General features: G+C 41.8%; 1 protein-coding gene across 1 annotated transcript in view; it reads right to left on the reverse strand.

Annotated features, from left to right (window-relative positions):
* Positions 1-21,220, reverse strand: part of LOC126199497 (ATP-dependent Clp protease ATP-binding subunit clpX-like, mitochondrial) — a 116,313-nt gene that overhangs the window by 41,243 nt on the left and 53,850 nt on the right. Inside the window, exon 3 of the mRNA XM_049936419.1 lies at positions 1,901-2,191. Coding sequence (XP_049792376.1) covers positions 1,901-2,191 — 291 coding nt within the window. The remainder of the gene's footprint in view (positions 1-1,900; positions 2,192-21,220) is intronic.

Below are 21,220 nucleotides of genomic sequence, written 5' to 3' on the forward strand. Positions count from 1 at the left end.
ACTAAAGTATACTTCACCTGATGGTGATTTCTTTCAGATTTTTTCAAGTCTGTTTATATACATAAGCAGGGGGGAGAGAGAGAGAGAGAGAGAGAGAGAGAGAGAGAGAGAGAGAGAGAGGAGGGGGGGGGGGGGGAAGGAATCAATTCAGGACATGCATTTGGAAATGGTGTGTGTTTGGGATTGGTGCAAATTAGGGATGGGGGCTTACAGGTAAGAACTGTCAGAAAGTTATTACATATATGTATGTATACCAGCTAACAAGGAGAGGTCCTCCAACTGTGCTACTGACTTACTGACTTCATGAAACCATCTGCAACTATTCACACTGGTGGGCCTCATTTGCAAGTAATCACCGCAAAAAAATTCAGAATTTCACATGATGCTCTACAGCTTTAAGGAAGAAATGTCATACACTTTGATTGCACTGGGTGATGGTTACAATACAGGTAACACATGCACAAGGTTTTGGGTTCGAATCTCATCAAGTGCTTTGAAATTTTCTTATTTTTAAATCTTTATCAAGATGACTGATTGTTAGTTTTACTTAATTAATTATATTTAATGTATTTTTTATTTCTATTCCTTTGTTACACATTTTTATCACCATATTAACTTTCTCAGTTGCTCTCATTTTTTCTTATTGTAGTTCTTTTTCCACTTGTAATCTTTGTGCATGTGATTTTAATCATTTCTATGTATTAACATTGATTTATTCATTATTTCTATTCCTAGTCTTTTTTATTTCATTTTACTTACAATTCCTTTTTTTATTCAAATCTTCAACTGCATTATTTTGCCCATGGTGAAATAAGAACTTATGTTTCAAATGTTTGTACAACAGTTATGATCCAAGAAAAATTACATCTTCTACTGAAAATTACATTTATAACCCAATTCCACAATCAATATAAATTGAGTATTTCAGCTTTCTTTTTCTAACTGACAGATCAGTATTTTCAAATGTTTAAATGTTATGATAGGTAAATAAAAATAATTAAAACCAAACGCACAAAGATTGCAACTGGAAAAAGAATAATGAAAAAAGGGGAGCAACTGAGAGAGGTAATATTGTGATTAAAATGCTATGACAAAGGAAAAGAAATTAAAAATTGCAATTAACTCAATTAATTGCATAAAATATGGATCAAAGCCATTCTGATAAAGATTTGAAAATAAAAAATTTGTAGCACTTCAATTCGAACCCACACCCTCCAGCATCTGAGGCCCATACTATAACCATTACGCTACACAACCAATATGTATTATGTCTCTTATTCAGAACTTTGGAGCAACATGCAAAATTCCAAATTTCTTTTTCATCAATTACTTGAAAACGAGGGCCCAATACAGTTAACAATTGCAGGGTTTGATACCTGGGACCTTAACCTACATCACCTTATATATGGTTTCAAGAAGGTGATCCCACTGCTGGGTACCTATCCTTTTAGGTGCATTCTTGGCTTAAAGTCTAGTTTTTTTTAATAATGTCATGTGTATTCTTGTTAAATCAATAATTTTTTGTAAGTGAGAGTTCTCTTGTAATGCTTATTTATAATACTTTCAAACTATTTTCTGTATGGGGACACGGTAACTATGATGCAAAAGTATTCTGTGAATGGCGAGTGCCTGGTGTCGTATTAATATGTCCTTTTGAGATTTTCGTACATAATTTCAAATGTTCCACTACTTTGTCTCTACATACAGGACACAATACATGAAGTCTGAAAGCATGCCTGAAAATAAATTCGTATAACATGTGTTACTAAGTGAGATTAAAGATCAAATTTTATTAGATAATTTTTTCAAACAACCTCCAGCTATTTTCTTTCTAGTGGCAAAACGACTTTTCTGATGCACATTTATATACTGAGAAATGAAAGGCTCAAAGAATACTTACAGACAAAAGTCTCGACATGTGTGCAAGGATCTCCACACTTGGGGCAAGTGAGCTGCCCACCATCCTTTCCCTTTCCAGAACCTTGTCCAGTAGTTGAAGGTGGTGGCTGTGGCGGTGATTGTTTGGGGGGGCCACTCCCAGCACCAGGTCCTATAGTTGTATCACCACTACCAGGTCCAGAGGAGGATGACGGCGACTGAGGGGATGTCATCAGATTGCGGCTCAGTACTGGATGAGGCAAGGCTGCCGCTGATGAACAAAGCCATCGTTGGAGGCGACATTGGGTAGACCCTGAAAACAAAGAAAAATTTGTTAAGGTTCTAGCTTATATATTACACATTCCATCATCCTGGAAACACATACATTCTATGGAATATCCTAACTTTAAGTCCCACACCAAATTTAACTACAATGCCTAGTTTATGATTGCCTCTCATTCCCTGAGCTCAATTGGTAATATACCTTCATCAATCAGTCCCAACCCAAAAACAACTGAGGGAGCATCGATCATTAGCTTCTCTCTATGCATTTCGCACTTTCTCAACTTCCTCCCAATCTCCTGGGTACAAAGTCAATACATCTCTAATAGTACTTGACCTGAGTCCCATGGTAGTCATGTTCTGAAGGAAGACCACCAATAACCATTCCCTTCTCTCTCTCATCCAGCACAGAAATGCTCTCCTACTCTCATACTTGTCTGTGGAAAGTATGTGGCATCAGCTCTGACACTTCAACAAACAAAACTATTTGATGCATTGTATCCTTAACTTCTGTCTAAAATACACAATGACAAATGTGCTAGTCCTCTCATTGCGGCAGGCTTCAAGGTGCTGACTGGATATATGTCACTTTGGTAGTATTGTGCCACAACCAATATACTTGGCATGGCTGAATAAAAAAAAAGATTCCATCACAGTTGATGCAACAGTCTCACAAAAGCAGGTCAACCAGGTGGGTCAGGTGATCACATTAGCCAGCAACCCGCTAATACATCAAGTACTGTCACCATGGCATTGGGCAGCTACAACACAGCCTGGCCCAGCAAGGAGACCAGGGTCGTAATATCATTGATGCAGCATACAAGCTGACCCACTGTGGCATGTGTGACTTGAATGCAACACATTCAAAATATGGCTCTGTTGTGTCTTAAGTAACAGAAATCCACGCCTAGACAAAACATGGACAGGCCAAGCCCATATAAATACTTCTAATTTCGAGACAGAAGTATAAAGTCCGACAGCCTCCAGCTTTGGAGGAGATCCAGCTGGGTCTGCTGCTGCTGGTGGCTGAGGCCTTGCTGTTCACGCAGCGTCCAATGCTCTTGACTTAGCACTCTCCAACTGGTGTGCCTGCTGAAGGTATATTTCATCCACTGCTGGCCTCCAGCCTCGGTCATCTACAGTTCGAGCCTGGGGCTATGCAGCTGCTTAGCTGCCACCACTTGTGCAGGCAGACTCTTGGCTGTCCACCTCTGCTTGCAGGGGCAGACACTGTTGCTGAGAGCCACTACCATCTCGCTGGATCCACTGCATTATTTGACATGACCCAGGGCACTCTGGCCCAAACTGCAGGTCTTTCTCTAGTCTGTGTGGCTGCCAATGTTAACTGCCCCCTGCTGCTGGAGTCCAAGGAAGAGGTATTCTCACAGGGTCTTCACATCAAACCAATAAGTACTTGCCAATATTTTTATTCTGACAGTTGTCATCCCTTCCATGTCAAAGACATCCTTCCCTATAGCCTCGGTTTCAATGGTTAACTTGTCTACTCTAACACAATATCCCTTGACACATGTTTTAGTAACTACTTCCAGGATTTCCTCTCTAGCAAATCACCAAATCTTGAATGTCACAACAGAGTACTTGCCAGAGCTGCATAATTTTCAAGCAAAACCCTGACGCGAGATTCTCTCTGCCCGACATGCTCAAGCCCATGATCTACTGTCACCTTTCATTGCCCTCCCAACTGGCACAAGCCCTTGTTTATCTGTATGGCACACACAAAGTACTATTTCTAGGCAAAGGTCCCTACACTTGCTGCCATGGTAAAAATTGTACCAGGCAGCAACTTCTACCATCTACAATAACTTCATCGCAGTCAAAATGAGTAACAAAATTGTAGGCAGAATAAAAACTATTCTAGTCTACTGCCTCATGTTTAGTGCACAGCTTTTTATAAAGGGATGATTACCACCAAATTGGTAATATATTGTATGGATACATAGAACTATCAACTTTGAGGATGTCCAATACCCAGTTGCAGAGTGTGCTATTAGTATGACTCGAGACCTGAGTGCCTATTATAGGACATGCGCCATTAATTTTTTATTATTATTATTTTTATGCGACTTGTACCTCTCCCATCATCCCCTTGCCCATTCCAAATGTCACCATCCTTTTCCTTCAAGATATGATCTCTGGCTCTCAAAGTTAGATGCTATGATCTATTTTAGGTATTTCTATTGGCAATACTGGGTGCTGATCCTCCTCCTGTTAAGTACTGATGAACCTTTCTGTCACTCATTTTAATAAATTTATGAGTCTAATAGGCACACTTTTCATGTTTTTTATCAACACAAGGCAAATTTGTTTTGCTACACACCCTCAAGGAAGTATTTTATATCATTGCCTGTTAATTTCCTTGCATTACATTAGCAACTGCAGCTTGGTCATCTATATTAATATAACTTTAATGTAGACACTGAATGAAATTCACAAGTAGTCATATTGCAGCTGATGTGGAAGCATGAAGAGCTGGCAGATATATGACAAAAGACAATACCACTTTTGCAAACTTACTTCCTTGCTTGGAGCAGCTTTCTAACACAATAAGACATTATCTGATGACTGACTCTCTCCATTGACTTAGGTTTCACAATTTAGAGATGCTCTTCCTCTTATTACCTATTTCATTCTGCACCCAGTACCCATCACTACTCGCTGATGAAGTGCTACTGCAATACAGTTGGAGAGCCTCTGCAATGCTGTTCGAGTTTAAGGGGAATACTGAGTGGACTGAGGCATGAATCAGTATTTAGATTGAGGAGGGAGGCATGTTAGGGTAGTCTGTGCAGCTGTGCAAAGCCACTGTGCCAGGGTGCCACAGTGGTTAGTGCATCTGCTTAGTGGGTAGGAGACCTGGGTTCAAAATCCACCCTTGGTACACATTTTCCTGAATGCATTTTTTTTGTTAAGCAGACCATTTTCCTCAAGATGTCTTTTCATAATATTTCACAAATTCTCGTAGGGATTTAAGTCTGGTGAATTACCAGGCCACAGAAGCACATTAATGTTGTCTTCCATGAACATCTTCTACTGCTTTAGAAGTGTGACACAGGACGAGACCTTGCTGATACGTTCCTCCATCATCTGAAAAGGTCTACAGGACTGGGCATAATTCTGCGCCAATGGATTTCCATTTATTTGGTTGAATTGTTCATGGCATCAACTGGAACTACAATCCGATCCACGAACGATGGCGGTTGGCGCATATCGAGACACGGACAGAAATTGCGTTTTTGACAATTCCAAGCAACAGTTGCCGTACGCGCATGTGCCTGCTTTCCGCTTGAAGAAAGCATAACACCTCAAAATTAAGTCTCTCGCTTGCTTATGCAGACTATATCACATACCACCAAACTCAGCCTCGACAACTCGCAACAAATGGAATAAAAATTCACTAAACAACTCGCTACTATGACGTTTAATGCTCGCATTAGCTACAGCATTCAGAGCAGAGCACTCAGAAGATTACTGAACGATTATTGGCTGCCAGAGAATGCATGATGTAGGTGCGTAAACGAGTCTAAACTATACCGTCATTGTTTGTAACTCCAACTATAGTGCCCCAGAGCCACTTTCAGTGAAGGAACACCCAAAACATTTTTTGGGAGGGTATTTTACAGTCTGTACAAAATGAGCAGATCTCACTGATGCTTTGCCTTACAACCCGTGCTCTGTAGCCTTGAACAATAAAATGTGGCTCAGCACTAAAAAATACCTATTCCAGTCAATGGATGTCCAAGATTTATGTATTTTGGCCCATGCCAACAGTTTTCCTTCATGGCAGCTGTTAAAAACTGTTTCTTTATTGGCTTTCGTGTCTTCCACCCACAGTCAAGAAGCCTACGCCATACCGCTGAAGAGTCAATTTCAACCCCAGTAGCCAATGAATTTCTCTGAAGGTCCTTATTTGTTTTACGAGGATGAATACTGCATGTTAGTAGCATCTGGTCAATTATAGGGGTGGGTTTTTGTTTTCCGTCCAGATCAGGCGTTTCTCTTTGGAGACAATGGGACAGTATCACTACATGTCTTAATAAGTCTTGAAACACTATTTCCTCACACTAACAACACAGGCACAGTCTCTTCTAGTCACAGATGTTTGCTGATGTAGAGCAACTATTTTTACCCATTTCTTAAGTAAAATGTCTAGCTTAATACAAAAACAAAGTGTTCCTGTCGAGAACACAGAACCTATACATGCTGCTGCCACATGTACAAGAACTCCATTGAACTGAAGGGTATCTAAAACTGTTGTTTATAGTCATGACAACAATAGTCCGTCGAACGTTCAACAATTGGGCGCATAAAATTGGTTACAGCTATCCACCTTCAATTCCTTGTAAAATATGAGATTGTCCACATTAATTTGCACACTATAGTATATAATGCAATAAACGTACCTACATAAGACAGTAAAACGCTGACGCAGCGATCAAAATGCAGTCGACAGAAACATTGTATTGATTCATTGATATAAAGTATTGCGTCAATTTAAAATGGAAGCCCCGGAATAGGTCTTTGTATACATAAAGCTCTATAAGAAGTGTCTGGTCGCTGTATTTCTTCAGTAATTTAACAGTCAAGGAGTCCAACCACTATTATCACGGAGAATTTGTTAATAAGCAATACGCTGCTTTATTAGAAATTTGTCACGTGATTAAGTGTGCTACGGAACGCAGAGTTTGAAACAGTGGACAGTACAGTACACTATAATATACTATACTATAGTAGAACGAGTAAAGTGGAGTACAGAAATCTAACGACGGCGGTTTGCGAAGTCTGGTAATTCCATGAAAGAATGGAACGTTTCTGTTGTGCCTTCGTAGTTGGTAAGCTTTATTATTTCAGGACCGCATAGAATTCCAGTAACATACGGAGTGCAGTTCGTTGTTGACATACGTCTGAGTTGGTCAGTACGTCGACTGCGAGTAAAAAAAATCGACAAAACCGAGTCCCGTACTGTTACTGAATATTCTCATTTGAAGCCGCAGAAATCAGAGCAGAATTGAATGAAGTTCATGCGAGCCCTGCACCATCATTGAAGACCATTTAATTTTGGATCAATGAATTTAAACGTGGTTCGCCAAGCACCGAAAAAGAAGCGCACTCCACCCGTCCAACTGAGATACGCAAAAAGGAAACCAAGATATGATATGATACAATGCAGGACTGTCGAATAAAAATTCGTGAGATTGCTGAGACGTATCTCAACTGAGGGAGTGCATAATATCCAGCATGGAGCACTGGCTACGAAGAAGCGGTATGCGAGGCGGGAGCCGCGATTGCTACCTATCGACCAAAGGCGACTCCAGCACAACGTGTCAGCACAATGTCTGGCGATGTTTGATCGTAATCCGCATATCTTTCAGTGCCGATTTGTGACTGTTGATGAAACATTGATCCATCATTACACACCATAGTCAAAACAATGGACCAACGCTGGGGAAATGCACTGAAAAAGGCAAAGACAATTTTGTCAGCTGGTAAGGTGATAACCACTGTTTCTGAGATTCCCAAGCTACACTGAAGAGCCAAAGAAACTGGTACACCTGCCTAATATCGTGCAGGACCCCGCGAACACACAGAAGTGCAGCAACACGACGTGGCATGGACTCGGCTAATGTCTCAAGTAGTGCTGGAGGGAACTGACAGCATGAACCCTGCAGGGTTGCCCATAAACCCGTAAGAGGGTGGAGACCTCTTCTGAACAGCACGTTGCAAGGCATCCCAGAGATGCTCAATAATGTTCATGTCTGGGGAGTTTGGTGGCCAGCGGAAGTCCTTATACTCAGAAGAGTGTTCCCGGAGCCACTATGTAACGATTCTGGACGTATGGGGTGTCGTATTGTCCTGCTGGAATTGCCCAAGTCCGTCGGAATGCACAACTGACATGAATGAATGCAGTTAATTAGACAGGATGCTTACGTACATGTCACCTGCCAGAGCTATATCTAGACGTATCAGGAATCCCATATCACTCCACCGGCACACGCCCCACACCGTTACAGGGCCTCCGCCAGCTTCAACAGTCTCTTGCTGACATGCAGGGTCCACGGATTCATGCAGTTGTCTCCATAGTCATACACGTCCATCCGCTCAATACAATTTGAAATGAGACTCGTCCGACCAGGCAAAATATTTCCAGTCATCAATAGTCCAATGACGGTGTTGACTGGCCCAGGGGAGGCGTAAGGCATCGTGGCGGCTCCGAAAGCCCATATCGATGATGTTTCGTTGAATGGTTCGCACGCTGACACTTGTTGATGGCCCAGCACTGAAAACTGCAGCAATTTGCGGAAGGGCTGCACTTCTGTGATGCTGAACGATTCTCTTCAGTCGCCATTGGTCTCGTTCTTGCAGGATCTTTTTCTGACCGCAGCGTTGTCGGAGATTTGATGTTTTACCGGATTCCTGATATTCACGGTGCACTCGTGAAATGGTCGTACGGGAAAATCCTCACTTCACTGCTACCTCGGAGATGCTGTGTCCCATCGCTCGTGCGACACCAAGTTCAAACTCATTTAAATCTTGTTAACCTGCCACTGTAGCAGCAGTAACTGATCTAAGAACTGTGTCAGACACTTACTGTCTCATATAGGCGTTGCCGACCGCAGCGCCGTATTCTGCCTATTTACATTTCTCTGTATTTGATTACGCATGCCTGCAGCCTCTTTGGCGCTTCAAAGGTAATCCTCATAAATTACATGAAAAAAGGCAGAGCCATAACTGGACCCTATTATGCTCCACTGCTGGATCGTTTGAAACTTGCGTTGGCTGAAGACAAAGTACGGCTGGCACGCAAAAAAGTGCTCTTCCGCGAGGATAATTCACCAACCCACGCCTGCGGCGTTACCTAATGGTTACTGATGGTGTAGTTGTTCTTCAACAGCAATCCATATAAGCAAACCAGCTGCGTCTTTACATGCGGTTACTCGTACTGTATGTACCTGGGATATGCGCTGCTGTGTTTAAAAAGAATAGCTCAATGTAGTCGTAGGGTTGAATTGCGAACATCTGCTTTCACACCCCACAGCTAACTTGCTGCAAATAATAATCTCTAGTTGTGATCGGGCAGTCAAATACTCTATGGATTGGCTAGGATCGCGAATTACTAAAACACACGGAAATATAAAAGATAAATCACTAATTTAATAAAAATGGTTCTATTCTAATGTCTGCAATTGATGCTAACAGCAGAGAACCATGTAGAATAATGTTTATTCAAGAAAGGACATTGCAAATAAACAAATAAACGGTAAGTGGTCCTACGATATTCATGAAAAATACAGAAAGAAAATACCCTTATTAAATGCAATAAAGTTACACTGAGAGCGTTACGAGAATGGTAGCAAAAATTGCCAAACCAAATACTCACCAAAGACTCACAAAAACTATGTCCATTTCGTGATTACGATACATAAAAGATTCTCCAGCTCAAAATAGTTCAGAGTTCAACATGATGATTCACAAATAAATACATGCAATTCGAAGAATAGTAACTCATGCTCTGTTTGTATTGTATTGTAGTGGCCATTTACTGCCCAGAATCAAATACCTCCACGATCAAATCACGCACATTACCGTGTAGGCAGGTCTGCCTTCTTCCAGAAATCGTGTGAAATCGCAGAATTGCTCCCTTAAGCTAGTCACTCGAAATGTCCCAGTCTCCACTTGATTCCCATAGTGTTCCGCTACTGTCTGTTTCATTGACTGAAGGCCGTCCCCACCACAAACGCACTGTCCTTAAGCTCTACTGATGCGATCCGATTCATTTTGACCACTTACGTGCTCTAAACTAATATATTACAATAATATATAAATTAATAAAGTTACGAACATTCTGTCACAGATAGTTTACAACAATTACAAAGGTTTGTCCAGAAATACGAGTGTTGTCCCGAAAGTAAGTTCCGATCGGTCGCTAAATGGAAACCACAGTGAAAATCAGTAACATTTTATTTGCAAGAGTTAGCTACACTTTCCAGATGCTTCTCTACATAGTCTCCGCTCCGACTTAGACATTTGTCGGAGCGTTATACCAAATTTACAACACCATCGTCATAGAAGGCAGCCGCCTGTGCTTCCAATAGTTCGCTACGCTGGTCTATAGCGCGTAGCCTGCGCCCAAGTGTTGTCTTCGTATCCAGCGTTTCATGTGAGCAGAGATGAAACTCAGGACGAGCCAATCAGGGCTATGTCGTGTGTGATCGAACACTTCCCATCGAAAAGGGCTGCAGGAGCGTCTTCACTGCCCCTGTAGAGTGCGACTGAGAATTGCCATGAAGAAGAAAGTGCGTGGCAGTTGTGTTAGGTGGGCTGCATTCATTAAGGCGAAGCCGCTCAGCGGGCCCTGCTACTTGGCGGGAGACATCGTTGTTCTAGGCACTTTTACTCGCTCACAGTGCACTCGCAACTGAAAAGAGTGTCTTGATGCGATCGACAGTCATATTAGAGACACTACCCAACAAATCTGTGCAAAGCTTCATCGGGTTTTCACCGTGGTGTCTATTTCGCGACGGAACTTACTTTCTGGACAACCCTCGTAAATAAGTCAGTGCTTTTGTGATAAATGGCAACAGAACTGTCGTTATACATTATTTAAACAATTACTTATGCCTTCAACACAGAGGGGTCTTTTGCTTTTCTTTTCAATTGTGGTGTCCGCTAACACATGTGGCGACCATTCTTAAATTAGTATAGTTGTTTAATAGCACTTGAGCAATCAACATTTAAATAAAGTTATTGACAAAATAGTAAACTGTTTATTAAACAACTACACAATTATGGCAATATGAGGTATTGATGCTGTGTATATTTGCTACATAAATGTGGAGAATTCAATGTTCTGACAAACATTTGCCTAATAAAAAGGTATAAAAGACTTAATTAATCAAGAAATGAAACAGATACATATACATGGTTTTCAGAGAAGATTGCTATAGTGAAAGCTATCGCCTGAGAAATCTTCTGCTGAAATCGCATGAAGCGATTAAAAGTTGTTAACTCAGAGGTTCATTGTATAAATGTTTATTCACTGTGAAATATTAATTACTGTAGTTCCAAATGTATTGAAATACTTTTGTGTCACTGGACGCATCTCATTTACCTGAGATCGCCGATGTATTCAGATTTGCATTAATATGCAACTATGATTTGTTGTCGAAGTTAACAGAGCTCTTACTTTAGCCTTCTTTGCGACTGCCTAACACACTGCTATTTCCTGTAACATTGTCTGTCTTCCTAAGTGACCGTCCGTCGCCAAAATTCCCAGTACTGCGATTATCCACATCCCGTCCTCTGCTGACCCCCTTGCATCTGGCCCGCCCTGAGCCGCAGAGCCGCTAGCGTTCAGCCGTACAACAAATGCACCGTACCTCATAGCAATTCTGGGCGGCGGATTAGCTCATCTACGTACGCATAACGTTACACACATCAGCGATAACAATGGTGAAGTGCGTCAATTGGGCTTTAGAATGCTTCCTCATCCACCCTACTCTGTACAACAGACTTAATCCCAAGTGAAACCCGTAACTTGAAACTTTCTGTTGCAGAGAAGAAATTTTCATCAAATGAGGACGTGATAGTTGCAGTCAACGAGTATTTTGCAGAGTTTGACAGATCCCATTTTTTCGACGGGATGAAAAAAGCTGGATAATCGCTGGGCCAAGTTTATATCCCTCAAAACGAAACAAAACTTTTTTTTTCTTTCTTACCAGACTTATCAGCAAACCACATTCGTAATTTGAATAAATAACAGCTCCAGTCTCATTAAAATATTTTTAGTCAGGACCGTTTTCGGCCTCTGGGATATCGTCAATTTTTTAGGAATTATCTACCCGCTAGTAAGTTACATCTCCATCAGTGCTCAACACTGAACACCTGAGGAGCAAACAAGTCGTGGTAGTTCATGGTCACACCAAAAGCACCTAAAAGTTGCTGCCAGTCCCAAGTGCAAAATGGTGCAAACTGAAAAAATTATGGTCATGATCTTGTGAAAATTTGTTATCTTGCCTGAAAAATACGTTTTTATTTCAATAACCGAAAACTGAAATTTTCATACCTATTCCATAACAACTTGCATTCTTTACCGAAAACTATCTGGATATAACAGTGATAGCAGAACAATATCCCTTCGACCACGGAATGTTTTGGGCTTAATCTCACGTTCAAATAATTGATTTTACTCCTCCGCAATGTTTTCAAAGCATTTTCGGTTACGCTTCAGCTATCGGCGCGGCTTGTTTTCCTAGTCTGCATTCCCGCTTCGCTGGTCGAGATGTCACGTTGTGGTCCACGTGACTCTTGCGCAACAAGGGGCGCTGATCCGCCTGAGGCACGTTCTCTGGCAGCCTTGGCGAAATTATTTCATTCAGTATCTATGTCATTTAGACCATCATCCGCGATGTGCCTTTTGCATCGGACAGTAGGAAGTATTATCAATACATTACCTGCAAAAACATGAATAAAAAATGAATGACGTTTGCAAAAGGAGTACAAAGCTGAAGCTGCTTTGGTAGGATGTCGCTTATATGCTTCATACGAATCTTAATTAAGAAATATTTGTGTGGTTGGGGTAGCTCATCCGCCGGATTTTCGTGCACAACCGAAAGTGAGAAACGATGTTAGGGATGGGGAAAACGGAAAGAAAAAAAAAACTGTAGGGAAGGAATCGATGTGCGACAAAAAGTTTGGTACATTCCTTGCTCGCAAACCTGCATCATTGTTCTTTTTTTTTAAAAAAAAAATGTCTATAAGAAAATGAAGTAACACAACGCTAAACAGCACTGCTCAATAAGACAGAGATACAAAATGGGTCATGAAATTGTGGAACGAACGTGTTGATGCAATCTCCGAAAACATATTTTACTCTATGTTCCAAAGCCGTAATGTTTGATTATGCAGAACTGCTAATTAACACACCGTTCAATGTTCTCCCCTACCGATACGTTATAATTTTACATTTCAATACCTCTGCATATTTTCGCAAACAAGTGTTCATTCACGGTGTTGCATCAGACGGTGTTGCATCAGTTTTCTTCATTATCATCGTGCGTTTCATTAGAAAATGCCACCAGCGTATCCACAGATAAATTAACCCTCAAAACACTACCGCTGACGAGCAAATCTGACACTCGTTCTAGCCAGCCAATTATGTAAACTTACCAAAGCCGCCGGCCTGAGTGGCCGAGCGGTTCTAGGCGCTACAGTCTGGAACCGCGCGACCGCTACGGTCGCACGTTCGAATCCTGCCTCGGGAATGAATGTGTGTGATGTCCTTAGGTTGGTTAGGTTTAAGTGGTTCTAAGTTCTAGGGGACTGATGACCTCAGAAGTTAAGACCCATAGTGCTCAGAGCCATTTGAACCATTTTTACAAAAGCCTTCAGTTTCTGTAACAAACAGTATTTATTTTTTCTGTTCACACTCCCTCCGTACCCAGTGATCTAATCCTAAGAAACTTTGGCCTTACGTTAAATCAGTAAACAGATCGATGCAATCTGTCCATACAATCTTGTGTTCATACTGGCACTGAAACTGAAGGCGAAACAGAAAAGACCGAAATGCTAAACGTCTTTCCCCAAAACTGTTTCACAAAGTAAAAATGCACTGTAGTTCCTTCTTTAAATCGTTGCTGAATGACAAAATCACGTATCAAAATAAGTGGCCCATGATGGATAAGCAACTTAAATAGCTCAACGGAGGATGGCAACTGGACTTGACGGGATACCAATTCGATTCTACACAGAGCATGCGAAAAAAACTTGGCCCTCTTCTAGCAGCAGCGTACCGTAGGTCTCTAGAGGAGCGAAGCCTTCCTAACGATTGGCAAGGAGTGCAGGTCATTCCCATTTTCACGAAGGGCTGTCGAACAGGCGTATAAAACTGTCTACATCTGACAGTCTGTTGAATTTTGGAATATTTTTTATGATGGAGTATTAGGACATTTCTGGAGACAGAAGGAACTAACATGTGTTCCGAAAACAACGATCGTATGAAATCCTGCTCGCACTCTTTGACCACGAGGCCCGGAAGGCAGTACATACAAACACCAAGGTACGAGGGTTGACTGAAAAGTAATGCCTCCACCTTCGTAACTCTTCAACAGTTGGCAGCATTGGTATGCGGCAGGTACTGGCTTGTTCTGTAGCCTCTTCTCTCCAGCTCCAGTTAGCGGGGAGCTTTAGCACTGAACGGTTGTGTTGTCACAGTGTAAAATTATAGAACCCTGCGCAGACGATCGGTAGATGCAATTTAAGCAACATGCAGTCATTGAATTCTTGACAGCAGAAGGTGTCACCTCAAAGGGGATTCATCAGAGAATGAAAGCAGTTTATGGCGATTGTGTTGCTGTGAGTACTATGCATCGTTGGGCGAGTATGTTTGAAGATATTGAGGCGGGAACATCTGACCTGCGTGACAAACAGAGTTGGACGTCCTGTGGCAGCAACCACCTAGTTTCAAAAGCAAAATGTTGACAGACTGATTCAGGACTATCGTCGTATCACTCATGAGAGAAATTGCAAGCACAATCGGCATTTCACGCGTGTGGGTCACATTATTGCTTTCCTTAGCTTTCGGAAGATCTGTACCCCTGATTCGGACTCCTGAAATGAAAGCGCACAGACTTGAAATTTGACAGGGACTCTTCTCGCGTTACGAGAATGAAGATGACGCCTTTCACCATTCAACTGTGACACGAGACGAAACGTCAGTCTATGGAATACGACACAAAGACTCGTCCCAGAAAAAGAAAATCAAAACGCAGCCCTCAGCTGGAAAAATCATGGCCACAGTGTTCTGGGACGCAGATGGTGTTATCCATGTTGATTTCCTTGATCGTGGAACAACAAAAAGTTCAGAGCGTTACATGACAACGCTGCGAACTCCGAAACGACGACTAACAAGGGTCCGAGAGAAAAAGGGAAATGTTTTCCTGCAGCATGACAATGCTAAACCACACACTTCACGTGGCACCACCGTACGGCACCCTCCATACATTCCAGGTTTGGCAGCGTCTGACTTCCATCTGTTCCCTATAATGAAAGACGATCTGCGGGGACATAAAGACGTTGAGAGAACTGTGAGACTGTAGTTGCGGAAACAGAGAGCGTCGACTTCTTCCGTGACGGCTTCAAAAAACTTGTTCATCGCTGGCAGAAATGTATCCAAATTGGCTGTGATATGTGGAAAAGTGAATATTGGTAATTAAAGATCACATTCCAAGAATTATTGCTGAGTTTGAGTTATTAAATTCCCATCCAAACCCAATTAACGAAGGTGGAGACATTACTTTTCATTCAACCCTCACAGATGCAGTGTTCTTTGACTTCTGGAAGGCATTCGATAGACATCCGCTTAAACAAAACAGGAGCGTATGGAATGTCCGACCAACTGTGTGATTGGATCGTAGAGTTTCTACCAAACTGAACACAGATAGTCGTTCTAAACGGAGAGAAGTGTTCAAACGTAAAGGTAACTTCGTACCTGCCCCAGTGGAGTGTTAACCCTTTCGTGAGCCGTGGGAAACATGCTTCCCACTACAATATACTCGCTCCTAGTCCCGTGGGTTCACACTTCCTACCTCTGTACGGTGGGCGTCGACTACCTAGTGAACAGTATAGGGTACTACTTCCAATCGGAAGTTCCCGCCGTTTTTGCTGTACCTTCGCGCAGAGGCATTGTATAGCTGAGTGTTGCTCTTTATTTTTATTAAAAAAACTGCTGTTTGCGAGACATTTTGTGATTTTTTCCTCAAAGCTATGGAGTGAGGTAAATACTTTTGATTTACCCAAATTTATGAAGGAAAACGTAAAATTGGAACGAGGAGAATTCCAGTTTGAAACAAAAGGAGTCATTTCTACAGTAAAATGGATGGATAACCGTCCAGTCTCTTCCCTGTCATCAATTCATGACCCATGAGAAACAGCCACAGTGAAAATGAAAAACAACGATGGTACTAGTACACAGATTTCTTGTCCTGAAGTTGTGGCAGAATACAACAAAATAATGGCTGGTGTCGATAAGTTGCATCAATTACGAGAAAGGTATGATATTGGCAGACGTTCTGTAAAATGGTGGCACAGAATATTTTATTTCCTCGTGGACGTTGCTGCAGTGAAAAAATTGGACAGCGTGATCAGCTCACGTACAGGATCCATCTAGCCAGACAATTGATCGCTGGCTTCTCATCCCAAAAAAGGCGTGGACAAAAACCTGTCTTTCTGGCAAAAAGGGGTAAAGTACTTGAATATTTTCGTCATGTGGCTGTAGGGGAGCATCAACCCATTTTAGGAGAAACCTACTGGACGTGCCGTCATTGTAGTACCAAAGCTGCGGAAAAGAGCACTCGCTGTGTTTGTACATATTGTCAAATACCACTTTGCACAGACCCATGTTTCAGAAATTTTCATGGCAAGTAATTGTGAACAATCATTGTAATGAGAGAAGTAAATTTATCAAATAAATGACATATATTGAAAAACTTTTTGTCATTTAACTCCAAGGAAGGGCAGTGGGAAGAATACTTCCCACCTTGTTGTGTGACCTCACTTTCACAGTTGATATTCTGTATGATAAATATACCTAACTGTTAATATCTGCTCTCCATTTATTAAAAAAAACGGCTCAATAATTTTGCCCACGAAAGGGTTAAAGAACAATTACTTTTCACGTTACATACAGATGACAGAGTAGATAACGTCGAACATACCATGAGGCTTTTCACGGATGATGGTGGTGTTTACAGAGAAGTCGCGCCGCAAGAAAATTGTTGCGAAACGTAAAAAGACCTGCAGAGAATCTACGCTTGGTATGGAGTGGCAATAGATCATCATTATAAATAAATGTATTCTGAATACATGATCAGAAACACACTTTTTTACTGTAGGATTACAAAATCGCAGAACAATCACTGGAAGCATTTCCTTCCATAAAATATATTGGAGCATGCTTACGGAGCGATTTTAAGTGGAACGAGCACTTAAAATTAATCGCGAGTAAGGCAGATCACAGACATACACATTGGCAGAATCGCCAGGAGGTGCTGTGCATCAACAAAGGACATAGCTTACGAACAATCGTTCGACCAATACATTAATATTGCTCGATAGTACGGGATCAGTGCCAGATACGACTGATAGAGGAAATATACACGATTCAAAGAAGAGCAGCGCGTTTCGTTACAGTGTCATTTAGAAACCACGAAAACGTCATGGATATGCTCAGCCTATTCCAGCGGCAGACGCTACAAAAGAGCTGTGCATCATGATGCGATTTATTGTAAAAACCCGCTCAGAATTGCCCGGGTATTCATTTTGCCAACTTTCTACTAGAATCGAAACCTTGTATGTGATCCTACAGTAGACTCAGTGTGAGATGATTCCGGACAGTTTCTGTACGCTGGGCGTAACTGCTTCGCATTTTTGAAAACATCTCTATGACAACGCCTCTTCATAGCTATATAGACAGTACTGTTTTCGCCTACAACTGTTTGCACTTCGCAGTTGAAAGCTGTCAAAAGCGCTGCCATGCGTCAGAAATTTCCTCAAGTTGATTCGACTGTATGGAGTCTTCGTAGTGAAGAATAAATGTATTAAAGCTTCATGCATGATGCGCCATTTTTCACGCATCTCAGTGTTTATGACGCCATATCTCTTTAATTAAAACAGCGAGGTCATCGGTCCCATCGGATTAGGGAAGGATGGGGAAAGAAGTCGTCTGTGCCCTTCCATAGGAACCATCCCGACATTTGCCTAAAGCGACTGAGGGAAATCGTAAATCAGAATGTCCAGACGCGGGTTTGAACAGTCATCCTCCCGAATGCAAGACCAGTGTGCTAACCACTGCGCCACCTCGCTCGGTAAACTACCTGTCGTGCAGCAGGTACATTGACTCTACGGAAAAAAACACACACACCACGAAGGAATTACCCGAATGGGAAGGAAGTCGGTGGATGTGATGCATATCTACAGACAAACAAATGTTAATAATTTCAGAAAAAAACTGGATGGCTTATTAAAAAAAAAGAGCTTTACAAATTGAGCAAATCAACAACGCGTTGGTAAAGCTCTGGCCCTTATGCAACCATTTATTCGGCTTGGCACTGAGTTGCGGAATATTCACTTGTGCCAAATTCTGTCCAACTGGTCCGTTAGATCGTGATATGTTTGGAGGGCCCTGCCCTTAATGGTCCAAACGTTTTCAACTGGGCAAAGATCCGGCGACCTTGTTGGTAAAGTTTAGTAAGCACGAAGACAAGCAGTAGAAACTCCCACAGTGTGCGGGCGGGCATTATCTTGCCGAAACGTAAGCCCACGATGACGAAGCGCAAACAGCTGTGGGTGAAAACAATAGCCGTCTATAGAGTTATCCCCGCGGGGCGTAGGATATCATCTACATACGGCTGTGCTGTAAGAGTGCGCTTTGAATCGAGCCCCGATGAAGAGCGAAGAGGTCTCTAGAGGCGCCCCAGACAGTAGTGGTTTATTTTAAGGTGGCCCATAGAAATACACTACAAGGAAGTATATTAAAAAAAGTTTTATTATAATGATTGGTTCACTTTGCTGTGCTCTTTTTTTTGTTATTCTCCTACAATAGTAGGTAAAGCCGCCACAGAAGTTCTGTGTAAGGCGCTATCGTGACGAATACAGCCGTCACAATGCTGCAACAGGCGATGCTGACAAATTTTTGGAGTAGTTCCCAATTTTTAGTGGTACAATTCTTTTGATAAACATTTCCTTAAAGAAACTTTTTTTTTAATTTTGAATTTCAACTACGACGACTTGAGTCACTAAACTGTTAGATGACTTGTATTTTATGGTACCTTGTGCATGCCGCGCAGTAACTCGTTAATTAGTACCGATTTTGAAAACTGTTGTCACTGGCTTCAAGGAGACAAGTATCCGCGTCTGGCGGCAGTAAGTAAAGAATTTTATGGTTCCTAGTTTGGATGGAATGGGGTACGGATTAAGGGATATCGAACACACTTCAAACTGTCAGAAATCCGTTAACTATATTTTTAAATGTCTTGAGCGATTTTGCTAACTGATGCGCCATGCATTTCACTAGGCCCGAGGGAGCGTACAATATGAGAGCTGAAGGTGATTTAATTCATTTCAGCTGTCCACCGGAAAACTGACAAGGGGAGGCAACGATGTTTGGAACGCGGATTTACTGTAAACTTTGTACACTCTTAGTTCTCCATGAGGACAACAAAATGTGTAAGCAGTAGCGCGTACTTCTCAAGCGTTACTGAGAAAATCGCAAGATAATTTCGGTCGTCAGATATATACGAGTGGCCATTTTAACCATGAGCGGCGGCAGCGGAATGGTGCCGGCACGGTAGCTCAGCGTATTCGGTCAGAGGGTTAGCTACCCTCTGTAATAAAAAAAACTGAATGAACGGATAAACAAGGAACCCGAACGGGTGTCATCGGACATCCGCCCCGAGCAAATTCAGCGAACAATTTGGAACAAAATGAGATAAACTAAAAAAAAAAAGCGTGTTCCGTCAGAGAGTTAACTACACGTTCTAATAAAAAAAAAAACTGTGCGAATGGATGAACGAACAAACAGAACGGGTGTGATCGGACGTTCGCTCTGAACAAAGTTTATTTTCAACACAGTCATTTTCTTTATTATTTATATTACAATTGATATAATGGGGAAAATACGTGTAATCGGATGAACTTTTATTAACTCTACAATGTTATTTGGCAGTCTCCTAGTTTTTATTATCACAAATAACATAATATCCACAACTATCGACTAGTATAAGACCAAACGCATAAAGTGATACTGAAGACGTGTGCTTGTCCGTGTCTTCAAAACTGCCCGTACCGAGCGAGGTGGTGCAGTGGTTAGCACACTGGACTCGCATTCGGGAGGACGACGGTTCAATCCCGCGTCCGGCCATCCTGATTTAGGTTTTCCGTGATTTCCCTAAATCGCTCCAGGCAAATGCCGGGATGGTTCCTTTAAAAAAGGGCACGGCCGACTTCCTTACCCATCATTCCTCATCTGATGAGACTGATGACCTCCTAGTTTGGTCTCTTCCCCCAAAACAACCCAACCCCAAAAGTGCCCGTATTTAATCGAAAGAGAACGAGAAATTGCTTCTCGGAAGACGCTATTAAAATACACTCGGTACTGTATAACCAATTATCAGCGCTGATTTTTAAGGAAATACTGCGGCTATGCATGGTTTGCTTCCGAACTATCGTCTGAAAGAGAGGTTTTTGAAAATTTTAACGAGGTTAACGTCAAAAGACCTTGCGTATGCGGAAACATAGCATTTATTCAATGCAGCTGGTGCCGTTTAACATTATGTTTTCCATGTTTTTACGAAAAATACCACCCTGCAACTTGTACTCGTAATGTCAAAAGCGACGATTAATTGTACATCTTTCGAAAGCCGTCTGTCCCGGTCAAAAACTTGGAGGTAACAAGTCGTTTCGGGCTCCTTCCAGGTATAAGGGATTTCTCAAATCAGGGATTTCTCAAATCAGGGACAAGCATACATTTTCAGTATCACTTTATGCGTTTGGCCCTTTTACTAGTCGATAGTTATGAATATTTCATTATTTGTGATAATAAAAATTAGTAGACTGCCAAATAACATTGTAAATTTAATACAAGTTCATCCGATTACACGTATTTTCCCATTATATCAATTTTAATATAAATAATAAAGAAAATGACTGTGTTGAAAATAAAAAAACTGACGAACGGAACTCGATCCAGCAATTCAGCGGCTTGAACGCCAAACACTTCTTTTTTCCAAAAAAAAAAATCAGTTTGTTCTATATTGTTCGTGGAATTTGTTCAGGGCGGGCCGGCCGCGGTGGCCGAGGGTTCTAGGCGCTTCAGTCCGGAACCGCGCGACTGCTACGGTCACAGGTTCGAATCCTGCCTCTGGCATGGATGTGTGTGATGTCCGCAGGTTAGTTAGGTTTAAGTAGATCTAAGTTCTAGGGTACTGATGACATCAGATGTTAAGTCCCATAGTGCTCAGAGCCATTTGAACCATTTTTTTGTTCAGGG

Source organism: Schistocerca nitens, chromosome 8 (genome assembly GCF_023898315.1).
Source record: "Schistocerca nitens isolate TAMUIC-IGC-003100 chromosome 8, iqSchNite1.1, whole genome shotgun sequence".
In the NCBI taxonomy this organism is placed as follows: domain Eukaryota; kingdom Metazoa; phylum Arthropoda; class Insecta; order Orthoptera; family Acrididae; genus Schistocerca; species Schistocerca nitens.